Consider the following 17,559-nt stretch of genomic DNA (forward strand, 5'->3'; position numbering starts at 1 on the left):
TCAAATTGGTTCATTTGTTTGAAAAACTATTGGTTAAACATGAATTCTCCAGATGCACTTTTTTGATGAAATTCTCACAACTTGAAGCTCTGTTTGCTAACAGCTAATTATGGTGAACTGGAAAGAGCGATGAATAATAAACATATCTTTTGGACATTTATTTGACATTGATTGGAAATAGCTGGACTGTAAATGAATAGCGCAGAATTCTGCTCGATTGAAGATTTGGAAAATAATCCCCCCCGCCCCCCCTCATCGTGGAAGGATGTAAGAGAGGGCAGAATAATGCAGCTGCATTTACCGGTACCTTCTGCTCCTGGCTGACCGACAGGCTCTGCAGACGTGACGTCATCAGTTGCAGGCTCTGCTCGAACGCTGCTACCAAATTAGCCTTGAGAGACAGAGAGACAGAGAGAGAACACAGAGATGAGTCACTGCCGTTTAGAGGCCACAGGCACCACAGGCTCACTGCACATCAAGCAAATGGCTTTCTCCATCTGCCAGGAGGAGGGAGGGGTGAAGGGATGGACAGCTGTGGAGGATGAAAGGAAGGGAGGAGAGGAGGGTGGGGTGGGGTGTGAGTGAATGAGTGGTGACTGGAGTATGGCACTGGGGCACAGGCCTCTCCAACCTGATGTAGCATGGGAGACTGTTCTGAACCCTCACAGTAGTGAATGTGACTCTAATGTAATAGAGTAACAATAAACCTCAGCTGTTTTAACTTATATGGTATGTGTATGCATCTTGTAACAAGGCTACCATCTTTACATTCTCTTACATTTCAACATGAGCTACTGTTTACATGGCAATTGTAAAGTACAGAGGCCTATTTAAAACTAAAACTACAGATATGCCATCATCCACATGATTCAAGGTAGGTGTCGAGGCCTGGCTGGCGTCGCCACACGGCGCCTAAAACAGGAACCTCAGCACCAGGTCAGCCTGTTAGCCTGCGGAACGGGATGGACGGTCAGAGAGAGAGAGAGAGAGAGCGAGAGTCATGCGACAGCGAAGGAGGGGATCTGGAAGCAACAGACAGTCCAACAAACCTGGCCTAGCTGCTACACCCAGCATCCAGAGGTGTGGGTCAGCGGCCAGCAGGCAGGGGGCAGCAAAGAGTCCAGAACCAGCGGTCAATACAGCCAACAGTGGAGGAGAGAGGGACAGTGGCGTTAGGCCGGGATCACACTCCTCGCATGCACCCACACATACAGTATGTGCACGTGCACACACACATGAACGCACACGTACATCCACACACACACACACACGCAACCTAGACACACACACAGACATTGGGCCAGAGAGCTAATTACAGTTAATAGCGACATCGTACAATTTATCAAATAATAAAGAGACAATAATCCAGTGGGTAAGGGATGAAGCAAAATTATAATTTTTCCTACTGTGTAGGTTTTTATCAATTGTTTTATAAATACTGTTTATGCATGTATTAACACTGAACCAAGGTCTGTGGTCATATCACACTCAATCATGCAGTAGCAGTAACACACTCAGGTTAGAGGGTTAGACCGGGTTAAAGGGTATTGCCAATGGACAGTGTTAGTACTGTAGTGGACTCGACTTTCTTTGCTTAAACAGCATGCAATATAATCATCAAGTGCAGTTCCTGAAAAGAGCTTTGGTTTTAGATTGGGTGATGGGGTGAGGGGTGTATGGGGTGGGGAGGTATAGTGCAGAGAGAATAAAAGGGGTTGTGGCAGTACAGGGGAGAGAGAAGAGATTGTTGGGGGTGCAGCGTTGATGGTTTACCCCCTGTGGGCCCAGCCTGGCCTCAGAACTATACGCAACATACTTTACGTATTTCTGAGTACCTCCAAGATGTATGATACCTACTAATGGTCTAGTTACTTTAGACAGAAACGAAAGTAGAGAGGTTGCTCGGGGAGGATAGGCGAGCGTGATCCGTGACTGCCTTGCAATCCAAAGGTTGTGTGTTCGAGTCGCGTCGGGGACAACGGTAGCATTTTCACTAAGCCTTCCCCTAACCCTTATTCTAAAGTTAACCCAATTCACCTAACATGCTATGTAAATTAACCTAATCTTTGTCATTTTAGTTCCCCTAACCTTTCACGTAAATTATTCTAACCTTTGTTGTTAGTTCACCTACCCACCAACGTAAATTCTCCCCATAATTCTCCTTTGTTGTTATGACACAACAAGAAAAACCTGGTCACAGAGAAAGACCTATCCTACACATCCACCATTACGTGTGATAAATTACATCCTCGAATTCATATGCTATTGCACGACAGGGAAAGACGCATGATACTATATGTCCTCTAATTCGTTTGATATTGTAAGACGACTATTCCATTCATAATGTTAGCTCAAGTAACATAATATATCATACTAAATAGAGTCTCACATATTTACGTACAGAATAATACAAATTGCCCTGAGACCATGTTGTGCCTATGGTTCATAAATCTCCACCAGCATCGCTGGCTGTACTGGGTATGGGTATGGAGCGGGAGCCAGAGCAAGCCTCTAGTAGGCTAACCATAGGTGGCAAGGGCCAAAGCCAACTTTAACCAGCACCACGTACAGCTATGACCAGGCCAAGGTGGGCATTTATCCCATCTAGAACACTATAGGTTTATGTCTGCCTACCATCTAGAACACTATAGGTTTATGTCTGCCTACCATCTAGAACACTATAGGTTTATGTCTGCTTAGTAACCACAACAATGGACAGAAGATTTTCCCTGGTAAGGTCACATGACCGGGGAAAACTCTTGACCCAAGCTTTAACCAATGCTAGCTTAGTTTTAGCTTAATTTTCATTGATTGGATTTCGAGTTGCGAGTTAGATTGCGTTCTATGCACTGGGCATAAATCTATCTGATCTCACCCTCTCCACTATGCATGCTTTCCTATCGTAGCTCAACATCAGTTTAATCAATGCCTAATGATCCAGGCGCTTTAAAAATCTTCATAAAAATATCAACATTTGTCTGACATGGTTTTTGTGTTGGTTTGTGCATTAAAGACCTCATCACAATGTCTGGCACCCAGAGACAGGTTCATTTATATTATTAGATGACTCTTAACAGACTTGGATTCAGTCTCATTCAGCTTCCATCCATCATATGTCCCAACACAGACAAAGACATTTTTTAATATTTTTATATTGAAAGCAAACAAATGGATCCTGCTACCATGGTGTGTGAGATAGAGGTTGAAAGGGCGAGAAGCCTGTTCTACATACGTTGGCAGACAGCTGGGTGGTCAGGTTGGCCACTTTTTCCTGGGAGTTCTCCAGCTCGCGTCTCAGCTTGCGGATTTGCTGCGAAGAAGACAATAACAACAAGGTCCTTCAGAAAGGCAGAGCAGACAAAGATCACACCTTGTCATTTACGGACGGACGGCCTGACAATTGACTTACTTCTCCACATCTCAAAGCGCCTTACACTGTATGGTAGTACATGGAATGAGTTATTGGCTGGGTAAGGTGCATGACACTAAGTAAGCTCATGGGAGAACATGAAATCATAAAGTAGTAACAATAGAAACAATGGTTGCTGGACAGCATGCCACGTTACATGCTAAATGAATTACAATTGTTTGGGGGAAAACAACGCTTCTGATCCCCGAAGGACTGCTGAACGGGTGGAGGTGAGCGGTACGGATGGACGAGAGCAAACGAGATGATATTGGGAGATGAAGACAAGGGAGAGTTGAAGAGCAGAACGTGTTAGCCTTACCTCTCCTTGTATCCTCTCCTCGGTCTTACGAGAGCACAGTAGGACAGAAAGAAGGAACGAGAAGAAAGCACATAGAGTGAACTTGGGAGTAGTCGAGGTTACGGTGGGTTGTGGTAGTCTAACGGTAGATCTGGCCTAAGGTACAATCCTGAGTTTATATATAGAGGGCAGGGGATTCAGACTGCATCTTGTAAGTGTTCAGCAGGGTAAAGGCAGGTTTAAATACACCCTAAAATAATGACTGTATATAAGGATATAAGGATATATACTTGATGTGTGTATCAGTAGCAGTCAAACCACAACTTGTGAGCCTTGGTAGTTCACGAGAGGTGAGGTTTTATAGAATTTAAACATCATGGTAAAGACCTGGATAAACAGGTAACTGCCAAAATAAAGGAAACACCAACATAATAGGGCATTGGGCCACCGCGAGCCACCAGAACAGCTTCAATGCGTAGATTGGCATAGATTCCACAAGTGATCTGGAACTATATGGCTGGTCTTTTGACCAAACAGATCAGCTCTGAAAAAGATGTGTTGCGACAAGTTTTGGGGATCTATTTTCGGCTGGCGGCAAAGAGGTGTAACTTTTAAACGCACGCTAGTTCGTAAGGGATGGATCAGAAAGAGGAGGGTTTAGTATTTCGTTAATCTAGTCCAGGGGAGGGTCACATCATTTGCAATTGACGAAAAGTCAATATTTCTCAGTGTTTTAGAATGAGTTGCTTATTGGGATATATATCGATGTGTGCCCGATGCCGCCCATAATCTGATTCTCCGCTGGGCAAGCGATATCAAGTGTGCCTTCAGGCTCTTCAGTCTGGTCTCAATCAAGTTATCCATATGGGCTAAAGAAGCACAGAGAAAAGTTGTATTTCTAAGATATCTGCTGGGACGGTGTAAATACAAATAGGATACACTACACACTGCAGTGAATATTCCGATGCTGAGCCCCGGCCTGCTCTGCTCTTGCTGATCAAAAGTTTTTTTTTGTGTGCTGCCTAACCAATGGCTGTACCTATGACGGCAGTCCAGGAGGACAGTCAAAGGCTTTTTCCCAAATGTTTTTATGTATTAGGCCTTGTCCCAAAAATGCAGCATCTTGCGTGTGGGTCTCACCTACAGCTTATGTTTTGTTCCGTTTGGAAAAGGAGAGCGCGAAGAGGAGAAGGAGGACCGAAGGTCAACTTTGATATTCGAGTAACTTACATTGTGTGGCTGAAACTAAAAGCAGCAACCGTGGCACAATCAATTAGAAATGGACAGCTCATGGTGCTGATTTATGTAGACACAATTCATTTCAACCATCTTCATTTTAATGAGACTAACAGCAAGAGGGCTATTTCTTTGACAGACGAAATGAGGCTATGGGCTGCTATATCCATAGACTTGTCAGTCAATTCCTCCACCAACCACACACTCTTTAAATAGACTACCTCTGCGTCAGTGAAGGGCTGTTAAGTTCAAACTAAGACTCGAATTGGGGGGGGGGGTATGAGAGGTTATGCCATAGGTCTACCATTTATTAAAGAAAATGGCACAAAGCACAGGCCTACCCAATGTTAGTTTAAGATTTTGAAGAACATAAAACGGATCCAATGATATAAAGTGATCTATAATAGTGCTTTATGCTAGAAACAAGCTGTAAAATACCTGGGAAAGATGTGTGATTCTGATGCATATGGGGATATCATTGTTTAGTTTCTTTGACATTCAGAGGCTGACCTCCACCCTCTATTGCTGAGGAGACCAAAAAATAGACTTTGCTTGGGAAGTAATCAAATTCGGTCTCGATCAATTTATTAAGCTATTCACTATTCACTTTAAACCCAGACAGCTTGTAGGGAAACACTTGTGACCTTCTCTCGTTGGGTTAAGCCACAGAAGAAGAGTAGCCAGCAGGTAAAGTTTAAAAAAAATTTGCATCGGCAGGCCTACTCTGTCGGGTGGAAAGGCGCTCAGATTGCTAAGGACGTCTCAGATTGAATTATTTGGAAATAAGGACCGTTTCGTTGCAAACAAGACACACTGACTTGGCGTTGGAGAAATATAATAAGATGAACACATAGGCCTATCTCTCTGTCCATTCTTAGCCTGTCATTTTTGGTCATTTATGTGATATTAAAACAATTCTGCTAACGTACAATTACGCAAAATTGCATGAAATGTTTATATGAGGCCATTTTTTTCCTCGGACCTGCAAATACGATGATAGATTCATGAAATGCTTTTACTCTAAATGAGATTTTTCCACCTCTACTCTTGTCCACGTTGGTCTGCGAACCCACAACCTTCTGGCCCGCAGCCCTGCGCTCTTCCAAAATTCCTGCGTTGCCATGTAATGCTAACAGGATGAAAGACAGTTTCTAAAACTGCATATCTAAGACTCTGGTCTGTCCAAGAAGTGAGGGTAAACGGTAGACATGTTCTCTGCAATCCACTTTGTTTGAATTATTATTTTGGCTATAGGGGTCACTTTTTTTTTTTCTTCAAGTGTTCATGGAGGGTTTAAGAAAAATATACTTGCTGAATGAAGGGCCATTCGTCTTCATTTCAGAAAGGTACGATTTTCTCCACGTGACCCTTATTATAAATAACATTCACTCACTAAGTTTGATTTATTTTGGACATAATTTTTATCCCGCTTCTGTGAAAGGTTTGGACTCAATCTGGCATGGAACGTGTCAGTGACTGTAGGAAGCCTGTTTAGGAACATCCAGTTATTTAAAAATACTGTTTATTGTGTTTTATTGATCATTTTGTATTTTACACTTTCCTCTGTTGGACCTAACTTTCAAATCGTGGGAATTCCAATCGCTGTCCGTGGTGCTGAATCCACTTGTAGGCTATATTTGCCTGTTTGCTTGTTTACCTTTCATGTGGCAAAGTCACTACTGGCCATATCAACGAAGACGGTAGGCTACAGCTATATATTTGAGAGCAGTAACGGTGAGTGGACATTCCCCCTTTCTCTATATATTGGACATTTTTCCAGCTCCTGTGAAAAATGTGGAAGTGCGTAAAACCCTCCATTGTCTATGTTGTCTTAGGCCTAATTAGTATATTCCCATGGGGAGCAATTTTGGTGCCTGTATTTAGACATAGCATATTTGAAACAAGTTGTTGTTTCGTTTTATTAGAATTTGATTCTAATTATTCACTGTCGTTTTAGGTCTTATCAAAAGTTAACTTAATCGTGCTTATTGACAACGCTTGGCATGTCCATAGCTCAAATATAATGCATTTTACAGTAGGCGCCTATATCAGTGTGAATGCTATGTTAACAATATATTTCTATATTGTAGCCATTCAATTACTGTTCAAAAACAAATATGGGATAGGACTACATTTTGTTATTTTGTTTCTGTAGGCTATTTAACAAATGTCCTTGCTATAATTGATCCTCGGGACGTCCTCATTGAAGTTTACATTTAACATGGTTTGGTAAAGGTTACGCTATAATGGACAAGGATACTAGGCTATGACAGACTATCATTCGATTTGGAGTTGATGACAACGCAATACATAAAAGATAGATTTTACTATTTACTTATGATTGGCCAGTAAGGGCTCAAGCCTCGACATACTTCAACTTGCTTATTTGTCAAAACCTAGCCCTTTAAAGCCACCGCCAGCTCCTGCGTCTATAATTCTGGTTGAGAAAATAGGAAACACCCCCTAACCTATAGCTCTACCTCCAGCACTTAAGATTTACCATTGCGTTAGGTTTGTTAAAATACAGCCCCTGATGTGATTGGTCAAAAGACCGATTAGTGGTACAAATATTGGCTGCCTGTGTAAACACAGCATATTGGTGGGATGCAACACCATTCTTCCACTTGAAATTCCATCATTTGGTGTTTGTTGATGATGGTGGAAAACGCCGTCTCAGGCGCCCTCCAGAATCTCTCATAAGTGTTCAATTGGGTTGAGATCTGAAAACTGAGACACACATGCACACACACCCTTTAAAGCCTCCTATGATCCTTTAAGACACCTCTTTCAAAGTCATTGAGATCTCTCCTTCTAGACATGGTAGCCCAAATAATGACCCTACACGTGATGAGATCTTAATTGCTTAATTAACTCAGAAACCACAGCCATGTGAAAGCACCTGCTTTCAATATACTTTGTATTCCTCATTTACTGAAGTGTTCCCTTGATTTTGGCAGTTATCTGAACGTAAACAATGGCCAAATTTGGAAAAGGAGAGAGAACCCAATGTTCTGAGGTAAAATGTTGTATTTGAACAAGGTTTCAGCTCTGGAATGCCTCAGTGGCATTTGGCACAACATCTCACCTCACTTCAGGCATGTTTTCAATCAAAGACAGAAAAACTACACGGCTGTATTTGTACAGTTGGCTAGCCAGGCCTGGCACTGTTCCGGTTGCATCGCATACATTCATGTAATTGTGAAGAGTCCAACAGTTATATCATGAAAGTATGTCCTGTGGGCACACAACAGCTGAGCACAATAACTATTTCTGGATTACTCAATAATTCTATTACTCACAGAGGAATAGTTGGATGAAGCATTGGATGCCAAGGACAGGACAGAGCCATGGACTAAAAGAGGTAGAAAAAGACAGAACAAACACATAACATGGTTTAGTACTGAAATATGCCATATCCATACTTTACAGAATATGCTAACAATATGACTAATCTATCGTTGTTCAGATTTTTAAACACAACGTTATATCCAGTAAACCTGCTACTGTGTGTGTGTGTGTGTGTGTGTGTGTGTGTGTGTGTGTGTGTGTGTGTGTGTGTGTGTGTGTGTGTAGATTTACAACAAGGTATAAATGACAGTTCACTTGTGGCAGTATATAAGTACTTCACAGAAAACAACATAATGCAATGCAGACAATGTTGAAGAAGAGATAAATGACTTCAGAGAAGTGACAGAGACAAACTGGGTCACCTCATTATACCTTTACATAACTCTAACATGGAGGTACTCAATCTCTCTCGCTCTCTGCCTCACCCTCTGCCCCCCTCTCTCTGTACTGAGAACACAGCCTCAAGGACACTACTAGACTCAAGGGTTGTCTAGGCCGGGGCCTGAAACATCAGGGGAATGTTCAGGTTCCCTAAAATATACTCAGGGAGTAAAAAAACTTATCACACTCAAATGGCAATTGGAATTTCAATTCATTTCCTGAGTTTAACTTTATCAACTGAGGGCCCCAGTGGTAGACTGACAACCCAAAAGGAACTGGCGTTAGAAATATAGCCATAGTGGCGAGCCATAAAAAAGGAATGATATATCTGTATACAGGTATCTTACATGTGCTAGCTGTCTCACAGTCATCCACGGGCTCGCGGTCACGGAAGGATCCAGAGCGCATCATGCTCTTGGGCCGGTCGGCCAGCGACATGCTGCTGCCCAGTGGAGAGGAGCCGTACAGGTCGAAGGCCGCGTCATTGGTGGGGATACTGTTGGAGCGGGTTATTCTGGGGACACAGGCACCGCTCGGGATGGGGGAAACTGGGAAGACAGGAAGGTTGGCATGGGTAAGAGGCAGACTGACACAGTACAATGAGGCAAGTAAGTACACCCACATACTCACGCACTTACACATACCTGCATGCATACGCACGCACGCACGCACGCACACACACACACACCCCTGATGAGACAGTGTAAAGAGACACTCAGGGTCCACAACAGTCAACATGATATATACAATTGATAACAGATGTATAAAATCGAACACACAGCCATGCGATCTCCATAGACAAACATTGGTAGTAGAATAGCCTTAATGAAGAGCTCAATGACTTTCAACGTGGCACCGTCATTAGATGCCACCTTTCCAAGAAGTCAGTTTGCCCTGCTAGAGCTGCCCTTGTCAACTGTAAGGACTTTTATTGTGAAGTGGAAACATCTAGGAGCAACCACGGCTCAGGCGCAACGTGGTAGGTCACACAAGCTCACAGAACGGAACCGCTGAGTGCTGAAGCGCGTAAAAATCATTTGTCCTCGGTTGCAACACTCACTACCGAGTTCCAAACTGCATCTGCAAGCAACGTCAGCACAAGAACTGTTCGTCATGAGCTTAAAAAAATGAGTTTCCATGGCTGAGCAGCTGCACACAAGCCTATGATAACCATGCTCAATGCCAAGCTTTGGCTGGAATGGTGTAAAGCTCAACGCCATTGGACTCTGGAGCAGCGGAAATGCGTTCTCTGTCCGACAACCTTAAAGATTGGTGGAGGAGGAATAATGGTCTGGGGCTGTTTTTCATGGATCTGGCTAGGCCCTTCAGTTCCAGTGAAGTGAAATCTTAATGCTACAGCATACAATGACATTCTAGATGATCCTGTGCTTCCAACTTTGTGGCAACAGTTTGGGGAAAAGCCCTTTCCCTTTTCAGCTTGACAAAACCCTTGTGCACAAAGTGAGGTCCATACAGAAATGGTTTGTCGAGATTGGTGTGGAAGAACTTGACTGGACTGCACAGAGCCCTGATCTCAACCCCATCGAACACCTTTGGGATGAATTGGAACGCAAACTGTGAGCCAGGCCTAATCGCCCAACATCAGTACCTGACCTCACTAATGCTAGTGGCTGAATGGAAGCAAGTCCCTGAATGGAAGAAAGTCCCGCAGCAATGTTCCAGCCTCTAGTGGAAAGCTTTCCCAGAAAAGTGGAGGCAGTAAAGGAGGAACCAACTCCATATTAATGCCCATGATTTTGGAATGAGATGTTTGATGAGCAGGTGTCCACATACCTTTGGTCATTTAGTATATATATATATATATATATATATGTTATTGTCAACTGTAAGGGCTATTTATATGTATATATTATTTCATAGTTTTGATGTCTTCACTATTATTCTACAATGTAGAACATAGTACAAATAAAGGTTTTTCATATTTTAGATTCTTCAAAGTAGCCAGCCTTTGCCTTGATGACAGCTTTGCACACTCTTGGTATTTTCTCAACCAGCTTCTGGAGGTAATCATCTGGAATACTTTTTAAACAGTCTTGAAGGAGTTCCCACATATGCTGAGCCCTTTTAGCTGCATTTCCTTCACACTGCGGTCCAACTCATCCCAAACCATCTCAATTGGGTTGAGGTCGGGTGATTGTAGAGGCCAGGTCATCTGATGCAGCACTCCATCACTCCATCACTCTCCTTCTTGGTCAAATAGCCATTACACAGCCTGGAGGTGTGTTTTGGGTAATAGTCCCGTTGAGAAAAAAAAAATGAAAGTCCCACTAAGCGCAAACCAGGTGGCATGGCATATTGCTGCAGAATGCTTTGGTAGCCATGCTGGTTAAATGTGCCTTGAGCTCTAAATAAATCACAGACAGTGTCACCAGCAAAGCACCCCCACACCATCACACCTCCTCCTCCATGCTTCACGGTGGAGATCATCCGTTCACCTAGTCTGAGTCTCACAAAGACACGGCAGTTGGAACCAAAAATCTCAAATTTGGACTCATCAGACCAAAGACAGATTTCCGCCGGTCTAATGTCCATTGCTCATGTTTCTTGGCCCAAGCGAGATTCTCTTATTATTTGTGTCCTTTAGTAGTGGTTTCTTTGTAGCAATTCAACAATGAAGCCCTGATTCACGCAGTCTCCTCTGAACAGTTGATGTTGAGATGTGTCTGTTACATTTATTTTGGCTGCAATCTGAGGTGTGGTTAATTGCAGATTTCTGCGGCTGGTAACTCTAATGAACTTATCCTTTCTGCAGCAGAGGTAACTCTGGGTCTTCCTTTCCTGTCACAGTCCTCATGAGAGCCAGTTTCATCATAGCGCTTGATGATTTTTGCGACTGCACTTGAAGAAGCTTTCAAAATTCTTGACGTTTTCCAGATTGACTGATCTTCATGTCTTAAAGTAATGATGAACTGTCATTTCTCTTTACTTATTTGAGCTGTTCTTGCCATAATATGGACTTGGTCTTTCACCAAATAGGGCAATCTTCTGTATACCCTACCTTGTCATAAATTCCACAAATGAGCTTTTAACAATGCACACCTGTTAAAGGAAATGCATTCCAGGTGACTAACTCATGAACCTGGTTGAGAGAATGCCAAGAGTGTGCAAAGCTGTCATCAAGGCAAAGAGTGGCTACTTTGAAGAATCTAAAATCTAAAATATATTTTGATTTGTTTAACACTGTTTTGGGTACTACATGATTACATATCTACTATTTCATCGTTTTGATGTCTTCACTACTAATTTATAATGTAGAAAATACTAAAAACCCTGGAATGAGGAGGTGTGTCCAAACTTTTGACTGGTACTGGATATACGTATATACTGAACAAAATATAAATACAAACCAGCAGGGGGATGTGTCTTAATGAGAGTTTAGAGTTAGACAGAGTTTGTCAGTCAGTCAGCTGGAGGACAGTTGATGAACGAAAGAAAACTGAGACTCACCCACGTTAGTGAGGTGGGCCTTGCCAGAGGAAAGATGGGGCATGTGGGTGGGAGAAGGCAGCTGAGGGGGGCTCTCGCTCTCTGTCAGGCTCACTGCCGTGTGGGAGTGACGCCTCTCCTTTCCTTCCGACTGACCCTCAGACGGACCAGAGCTGTAGCGACTGGAGCAGGACAATTAAGAGAGCAAAAATTAAACATGCGCCTCAGAAGATTAGAATACTACATAATTTGATACAGCAAATGTCGCAGGAAACTATGACAAACTTACTTGACATACCCTAATCCTTTCTTAGGTAAGGTGTTCCTGTCCGTTTGCAAACTGGTAGAGAAAGAACACGAAGAAACCAAATTTGATCCTTTCTGCTATCAAAAAATTCATGATAAAACAGTGTTAAACCTGTAGATATTTTTTTTTTCAAATCAGAAAATCTCTTGCTATTAATAATATCTCTGTTGCAGTAGAAAGAAGGTAGCATAGTTTGATCATTCTATGTTGCTACATACAGATACTGACTGCTGCGCTAGTGACTAGTGAAGACATCCCCCACAAGCATAGGGTTACCCAACCCATGCCACCCCATCATCAGGGTGTTGCTCCAGTCGAGACCCACCTGTCTGGGAGATTGAGGGAGGTCCTGCTCCCAGCAACCCAGGTCCCTGTGCCCCTCACCTCCTCCCTATCCCTGTCTCGGGACTCTGCCCGGATATATCCTCCACTGGGAGGAACACTCATGGTGAGGGGAAGGGACTCCATGCTGCGGTGCAGGCCAGATAGTTTGGGGTACAGCAGCGGAGAGCCCCCCAAGGACAGGGTCTGGCTGGGGTAGCAGCTGGGGGAGTCCAAGTGCAGGACGGGTGCTGGGCTAGGGGTGAGGCCCCGGGGGGCCGGGCTGCGTGAGCCAGACCCGGCCAGGTCCTGGAGCTTAGAGTAAGGGGGCACTTTAGGAGGCAGGTCCTGGATGGTCACGCATGAATCCAGGCTATTGGAGTTGACCTTGTCCAAGTGGGCAAGGCTGGGCGGCCGACCCAGAGACTTGCAGCTCAGCATCCTATGAATTAGACACGAGACACAGAATGTCAGATCCATCACCATACAGCACCGGGATGGATCCAGAGACCCTACTGGGCTGGTCCTGTTCTAAGACATGAGTGCAAAACATAGCAAGCAGAATGACAGTTACTTGTTTTATTGCGGTGTTGTTCTCTTATGTCTATTTTAAGTGTTTAAGAAAACATTACACAGCAACTCTTCATAAAATGACAGCTGAACAAACTGAGTCGATACTAACACATGACTACATAGCTGATTCTATAAACACCATACCACAGCAAAAGGAGTGGTATTATTTTAACGTACTGTAGGACTTGAACAGTGTGAGAATGTGTCACGGTGGTGAATTTACCTCTGACTGGTGGGCGAGGAGAGCTCGGGGTATTTGCTGCTACTGGCCCTCCGCAGTCCCTGCAGTTTGGTGCTGACCTCCCCTGTAGAATCCCCCAGACAGTCTTCCATCTTCAGGGAGCCACACAGGGAATCCATATCAGACGCCACAGCCTTGGCCTTAGCTCTCTCCTTCTCCTTCTCCCGGTCTGTCTGGTTGACAGGGCCTGTGCTCCCTCCTCGACTGGCCCCCTTAGTGCTTCCACTGCCGGGCTCTTTCCTCTTGGGGCCAGGGCAGGCCATGGAGACAGGCTTCAGGCTCAGCAGGCCGGGGTCGATGCTGCTGCTGGCAGGCCGGGCCGACCCAGGGCGGCCGATCAGGCTGAGGGTGCTGGACTTGGCAGGGCGCGGCAGGCTTCGGTACTGGAGGCTGTTACGGGCGTTGGGCCCCAGGAAGCCCCCCTCCTCACTGCCTGTGGCGTCAAAGCTGTTCTTACGCCCCCCTTTTCCTCCCCCTCCTACTCCCATCGGCTTCACAGGGATGCCAGAGGACTTGGGAATCTTGCCCACGGTGGCAGAGCCACTAGAGATGGTGCTGCCCCCTGCTGTCATGACGGTGGCAGTGCCGGTAGTCGGGGACTTCTTGTAGCCGAACGAGGCCCCGGCGGAAGGCTTGACCAGGCCTGATGGGGGCTTTCGGTGTTCCCGGTGCTCCGGGAGGTGTTCTCTCCCGGCGTCGGAACGGGAGCGCTGCAGCCCAGCAGCCTTCACAGACATCTTGTTCTTGTCCACCGCCTTGTGGTCGCTCTTTGGTGCTGCAATCAAAAGAGATAGATAAGTATAGAGTTTAGATGAGATTACATTACAGAGTAATCATCTGTTGCCTAGCGAGCTGTGATAATGAGTGCAGCTGAATGTGAACCTAACCAAAAATATCAAAAGAGTGAAAGCATCAGTGACCTGACTGGATGTCGATGACACCACTGTGACGAATGTTGGATGAATCAGAGGGAATCAGTCAGACTGGAGTCATGGATGACCAGAACCATACAATATGGCTAAATGGCTAAATTTGGTCACAGCTGCATTTGGTCACAGCTGCATATAACTCGTGTTAGTAGAGGAGAGTCAACTTTATAAGCAAGAAACATCTGTATTTACTTACAGATGGTTTATATGAAGAGGTCGAGTCACCGACATACAGACACACAAATCTATCTAAGGTATTGCAGACCGGTCTGTGTGACAAACTGGGCCCTTGACCAAGACATGGAGAAATGCAACGCCCAATAACTTTGGCGACCCGGCCAAAATGAGGGGAAAAAATTGGTTGTTTTTATTAAATGGCACTCTGTGGATTGTGCATTCACATTATTCTGGCAACTTGTCAAGGACAAGTAACTCAAATTGACATGCTTAAAGCTTTTCAGAATATAAGTACATAAATTATTGCTCTTATATTCACAGGCACATGAAGTAACAGTTCATGTCACTCAGTCAGGGAAAGGGAGAAATGGAGATAGCGAGTTGACAAAGCAAACACTAGTAAAATAGCTCCCAGTCTTTCCCACGTATAAAAGCCTCACTTGGCAGCCATCATTGGAATTCAAGATGCAATCAGACGTGTAGAGCAGCATAATTGATTGGGGGGGGGGGTTAAAAACAAAATAGTCTGTGTATGAATATCTTTAGACTCCATTCGTATCCCAGAGAACGATGCCAGAAAACATAATGGATCCTTAGAACCTCCTTAGAACCTGCATCATTTTACTACAGTCAGGACATTTTACTGCAGTTTGAATGTTTCCCTTATCGTTCAATCATGTATATCGCGTGGGATGAAAGAACACCAAACACAACATTATTGCTGTGATCAGACAGATGAGTCACTAGACAGCATTGCAGTCTGCTGCGTGTCATTACAAAAAAAAAAGGACGTTTCCATTAAACTGGCTTTTGGATTGGATAGAAAGGTAAGGCACTACAGTGCAACACGTCTCACTCTGAAAATATTTATTTCATTAAAAACTATGAATCGGTTATTGCTGCCTCAATGGCAGCAGTCATACAGCAGCGGATCCAGTCTTAAAAGACACCATTCATTAAGATATGCACACAGAACACACAGTGGTCATTTGAAATGCCGTGCTGCACTGTACCGTGTTTGTTGCTGTTGAAATGTACATCTTCCACTGATACTGCCCATGAAGCTTCATTAAATATTCATAGTCTTCATATTCAGGTAGAGCAAAAATATGGCAATATGTTCAAAACCTGAAAATGCTTCACAAGACAGTGGCTCTCTGAAGCCAGTTTGTTTTTTGACAAGACACATAGGAAGGATCCACAAAGAGGAGCCCAGTTCTGCATGGAACACACTGTACAGTATCATTTATTCTCAGTGTTCCTGTACAGTACTACAACCAATCAAACTCTGGCACAGAGAGCCAGACTGCCTTGCTTACATTTCAGTTGATATCTGCTGGCTGTGGCTACTCTCCAAACCAGACTTGGTTTTCCATGTGTTATCCATTTAGGGAGGTTATGGATGACAAGGATATCTTGCAAAACAAGTTAACAATCCTGTTTTCTGCCCATGTTTCCTCACCATTTATACATCTACTTTAACACACACTCTTTATTAGCGCATGAAGTAAAAACCCTTATAGTCTTTCCTGTATAGCGCTCACTTGGAGTAATGATGGGTTACTTAATCATCAAACTGCTAAGTTACTTCCAACTCAACAGGACTGGACCCCCCAAAAATGTGTTTAATGTATAGAGAAATGTGTGGATGTCTGAGTGTGAGAGGTAGGTCAGAGAGAGAGAGAGAGAGCGAAAGAGGGAGACAACAAATGATCCCATCTCACCTGCCACTTTCAGGACGCTTTGAGAGGTGTGCGTGATGGGTGAGGTCACGCCCACAGGGGGGTTGCGTCCCTTTTTAAAGTTCCCTGGCTGACCCAGGCTCTGGGGCTTCCTCAGTTCCCCCTTGACCCCCACGTCCTCACTAGCACCCTCCATGGGTCTGGAGGACTTCCTCCACTTGCTGGGGGTCTCGGTTTTGAGGCTCCCTGTCTCGTAGCTGCTCCCGTCCATCTTGCGTGCAGCCTTGGCATCCTCGCTGTACCAGGACAGGCCACTCTCCACCAGGGAGCGCTTCTCAGCATCGGTGCGGAGCTGCATGAGGACAGGGACATAACCAGCAACATGAGGTACTTTGCAAATGGAAGTTTTTATTTTATTTATATGGTCACAACACAGGAGGTTGGTGGCACCTTAATTGGGGAGAACGGGTTCGTGGTAATGGCTGGAGTGGAATTGGTGGAATGGTATCAAATACAACAAACACATAGTTTCCAGGTAATTGATGCCATTCCATTTGCTCCGTTCCAGCCATTATTATGAGCCGTCCTCCCCTCAGCCTCCACTGGGTCCCAATGGGAAACACAGGGTTAGTCAATTCCGTGTCAGTTTGGTCAATGAAGAAGATTCGTCAAAATTCAGATTTCCGAATTGAAAAGTGCCATTTATTTATTTATTTTGAAATGAAATGGAATATTTGGGATCATGTGAGAAACACCCAGGTTTATGTGTGTGTGTGTGTGTGTGTGTGTGTGTGTGTGTGTGTGTGTGTGTGTGTGTGTGTGTGTGTGTGTGTGTGTGTGATATTGTGTTTGTTATCTGTGGAAGGCCCTCAGTAATCTCTGCTGTTCAATCTGAGTGTATGTCAGCATTCTAGAGGGAGAGCAAGTGGGAGGAACGGATAAGCCTATACTGTATAACACCAGAGATTTACCGAAGTCACTATGTTATGAGCTTCAGAGACTTTCACCCCAGTAGTCATTGTAACTACAAAGGATGCATCATGACTCATGTGTCCCTCTTGAATCCCACAAATGTTGGTGCGTCGAGTATTGACTTGGCATTTTCAAGGAACATTATAGTACATACTCGTGACATGCATTTTGGGTGACATGTGCTACGTGAAAGCTTGGTAAGTCTGGGCTGATTTACGCTGTTCCAAATGCATCCAGT

General features: G+C 44.3%; 1 protein-coding gene across 14 annotated transcripts in view; it reads right to left on the reverse strand.

Annotated features, from left to right (window-relative positions):
- LOC109890833 (neuron navigator 1) overlaps positions 1-17,559 on the reverse strand; it is a 132,117-nt gene that overhangs the window by 22,606 nt on the left and 91,952 nt on the right. For 5 of the 14 annotated variants that reach the window (XM_031824759.1, XM_031824757.1, XM_031824755.1 and 2 more), the window contains 11 exons: positions 16,392-16,701; positions 13,544-14,336; positions 12,752-13,189; positions 12,409-12,459; positions 12,141-12,301; positions 9,020-9,220; positions 8,243-8,295; positions 3,729-3,752; positions 3,233-3,310; positions 1,050-1,058; positions 302-391 (listed from right to left, as the gene is read on the reverse strand). In XM_031824759.1, the coding sequence (XP_031680619.1) occupies positions 302-391; positions 1,050-1,058; positions 3,233-3,310; positions 3,729-3,752; positions 8,243-8,295; positions 9,020-9,220; positions 12,141-12,301; positions 12,409-12,459; positions 12,752-13,189; positions 13,544-14,336; positions 16,392-16,701 (2,208 nt within the window). The remainder of the gene's footprint in view (positions 1-301; positions 392-1,049; positions 1,059-3,232; positions 3,311-3,728; positions 3,753-8,242; positions 8,296-9,019; positions 9,221-12,140; positions 12,302-12,408; positions 12,460-12,751; positions 13,190-13,543; positions 14,337-16,391; positions 16,702-17,559) is intronic. The other 9 variants (XM_031824761.1, XM_031824760.1, XM_031824756.1 and 6 more) reach the window with 8 other exon arrangements.

The sequence above is a fragment of the Oncorhynchus kisutch genome, linkage group LG5 (assembly GCF_002021735.2).
Source record: "Oncorhynchus kisutch isolate 150728-3 linkage group LG5, Okis_V2, whole genome shotgun sequence".
NCBI classification, from domain to species: Eukaryota; Metazoa; Chordata; class Actinopteri; order Salmoniformes; family Salmonidae; genus Oncorhynchus; species Oncorhynchus kisutch.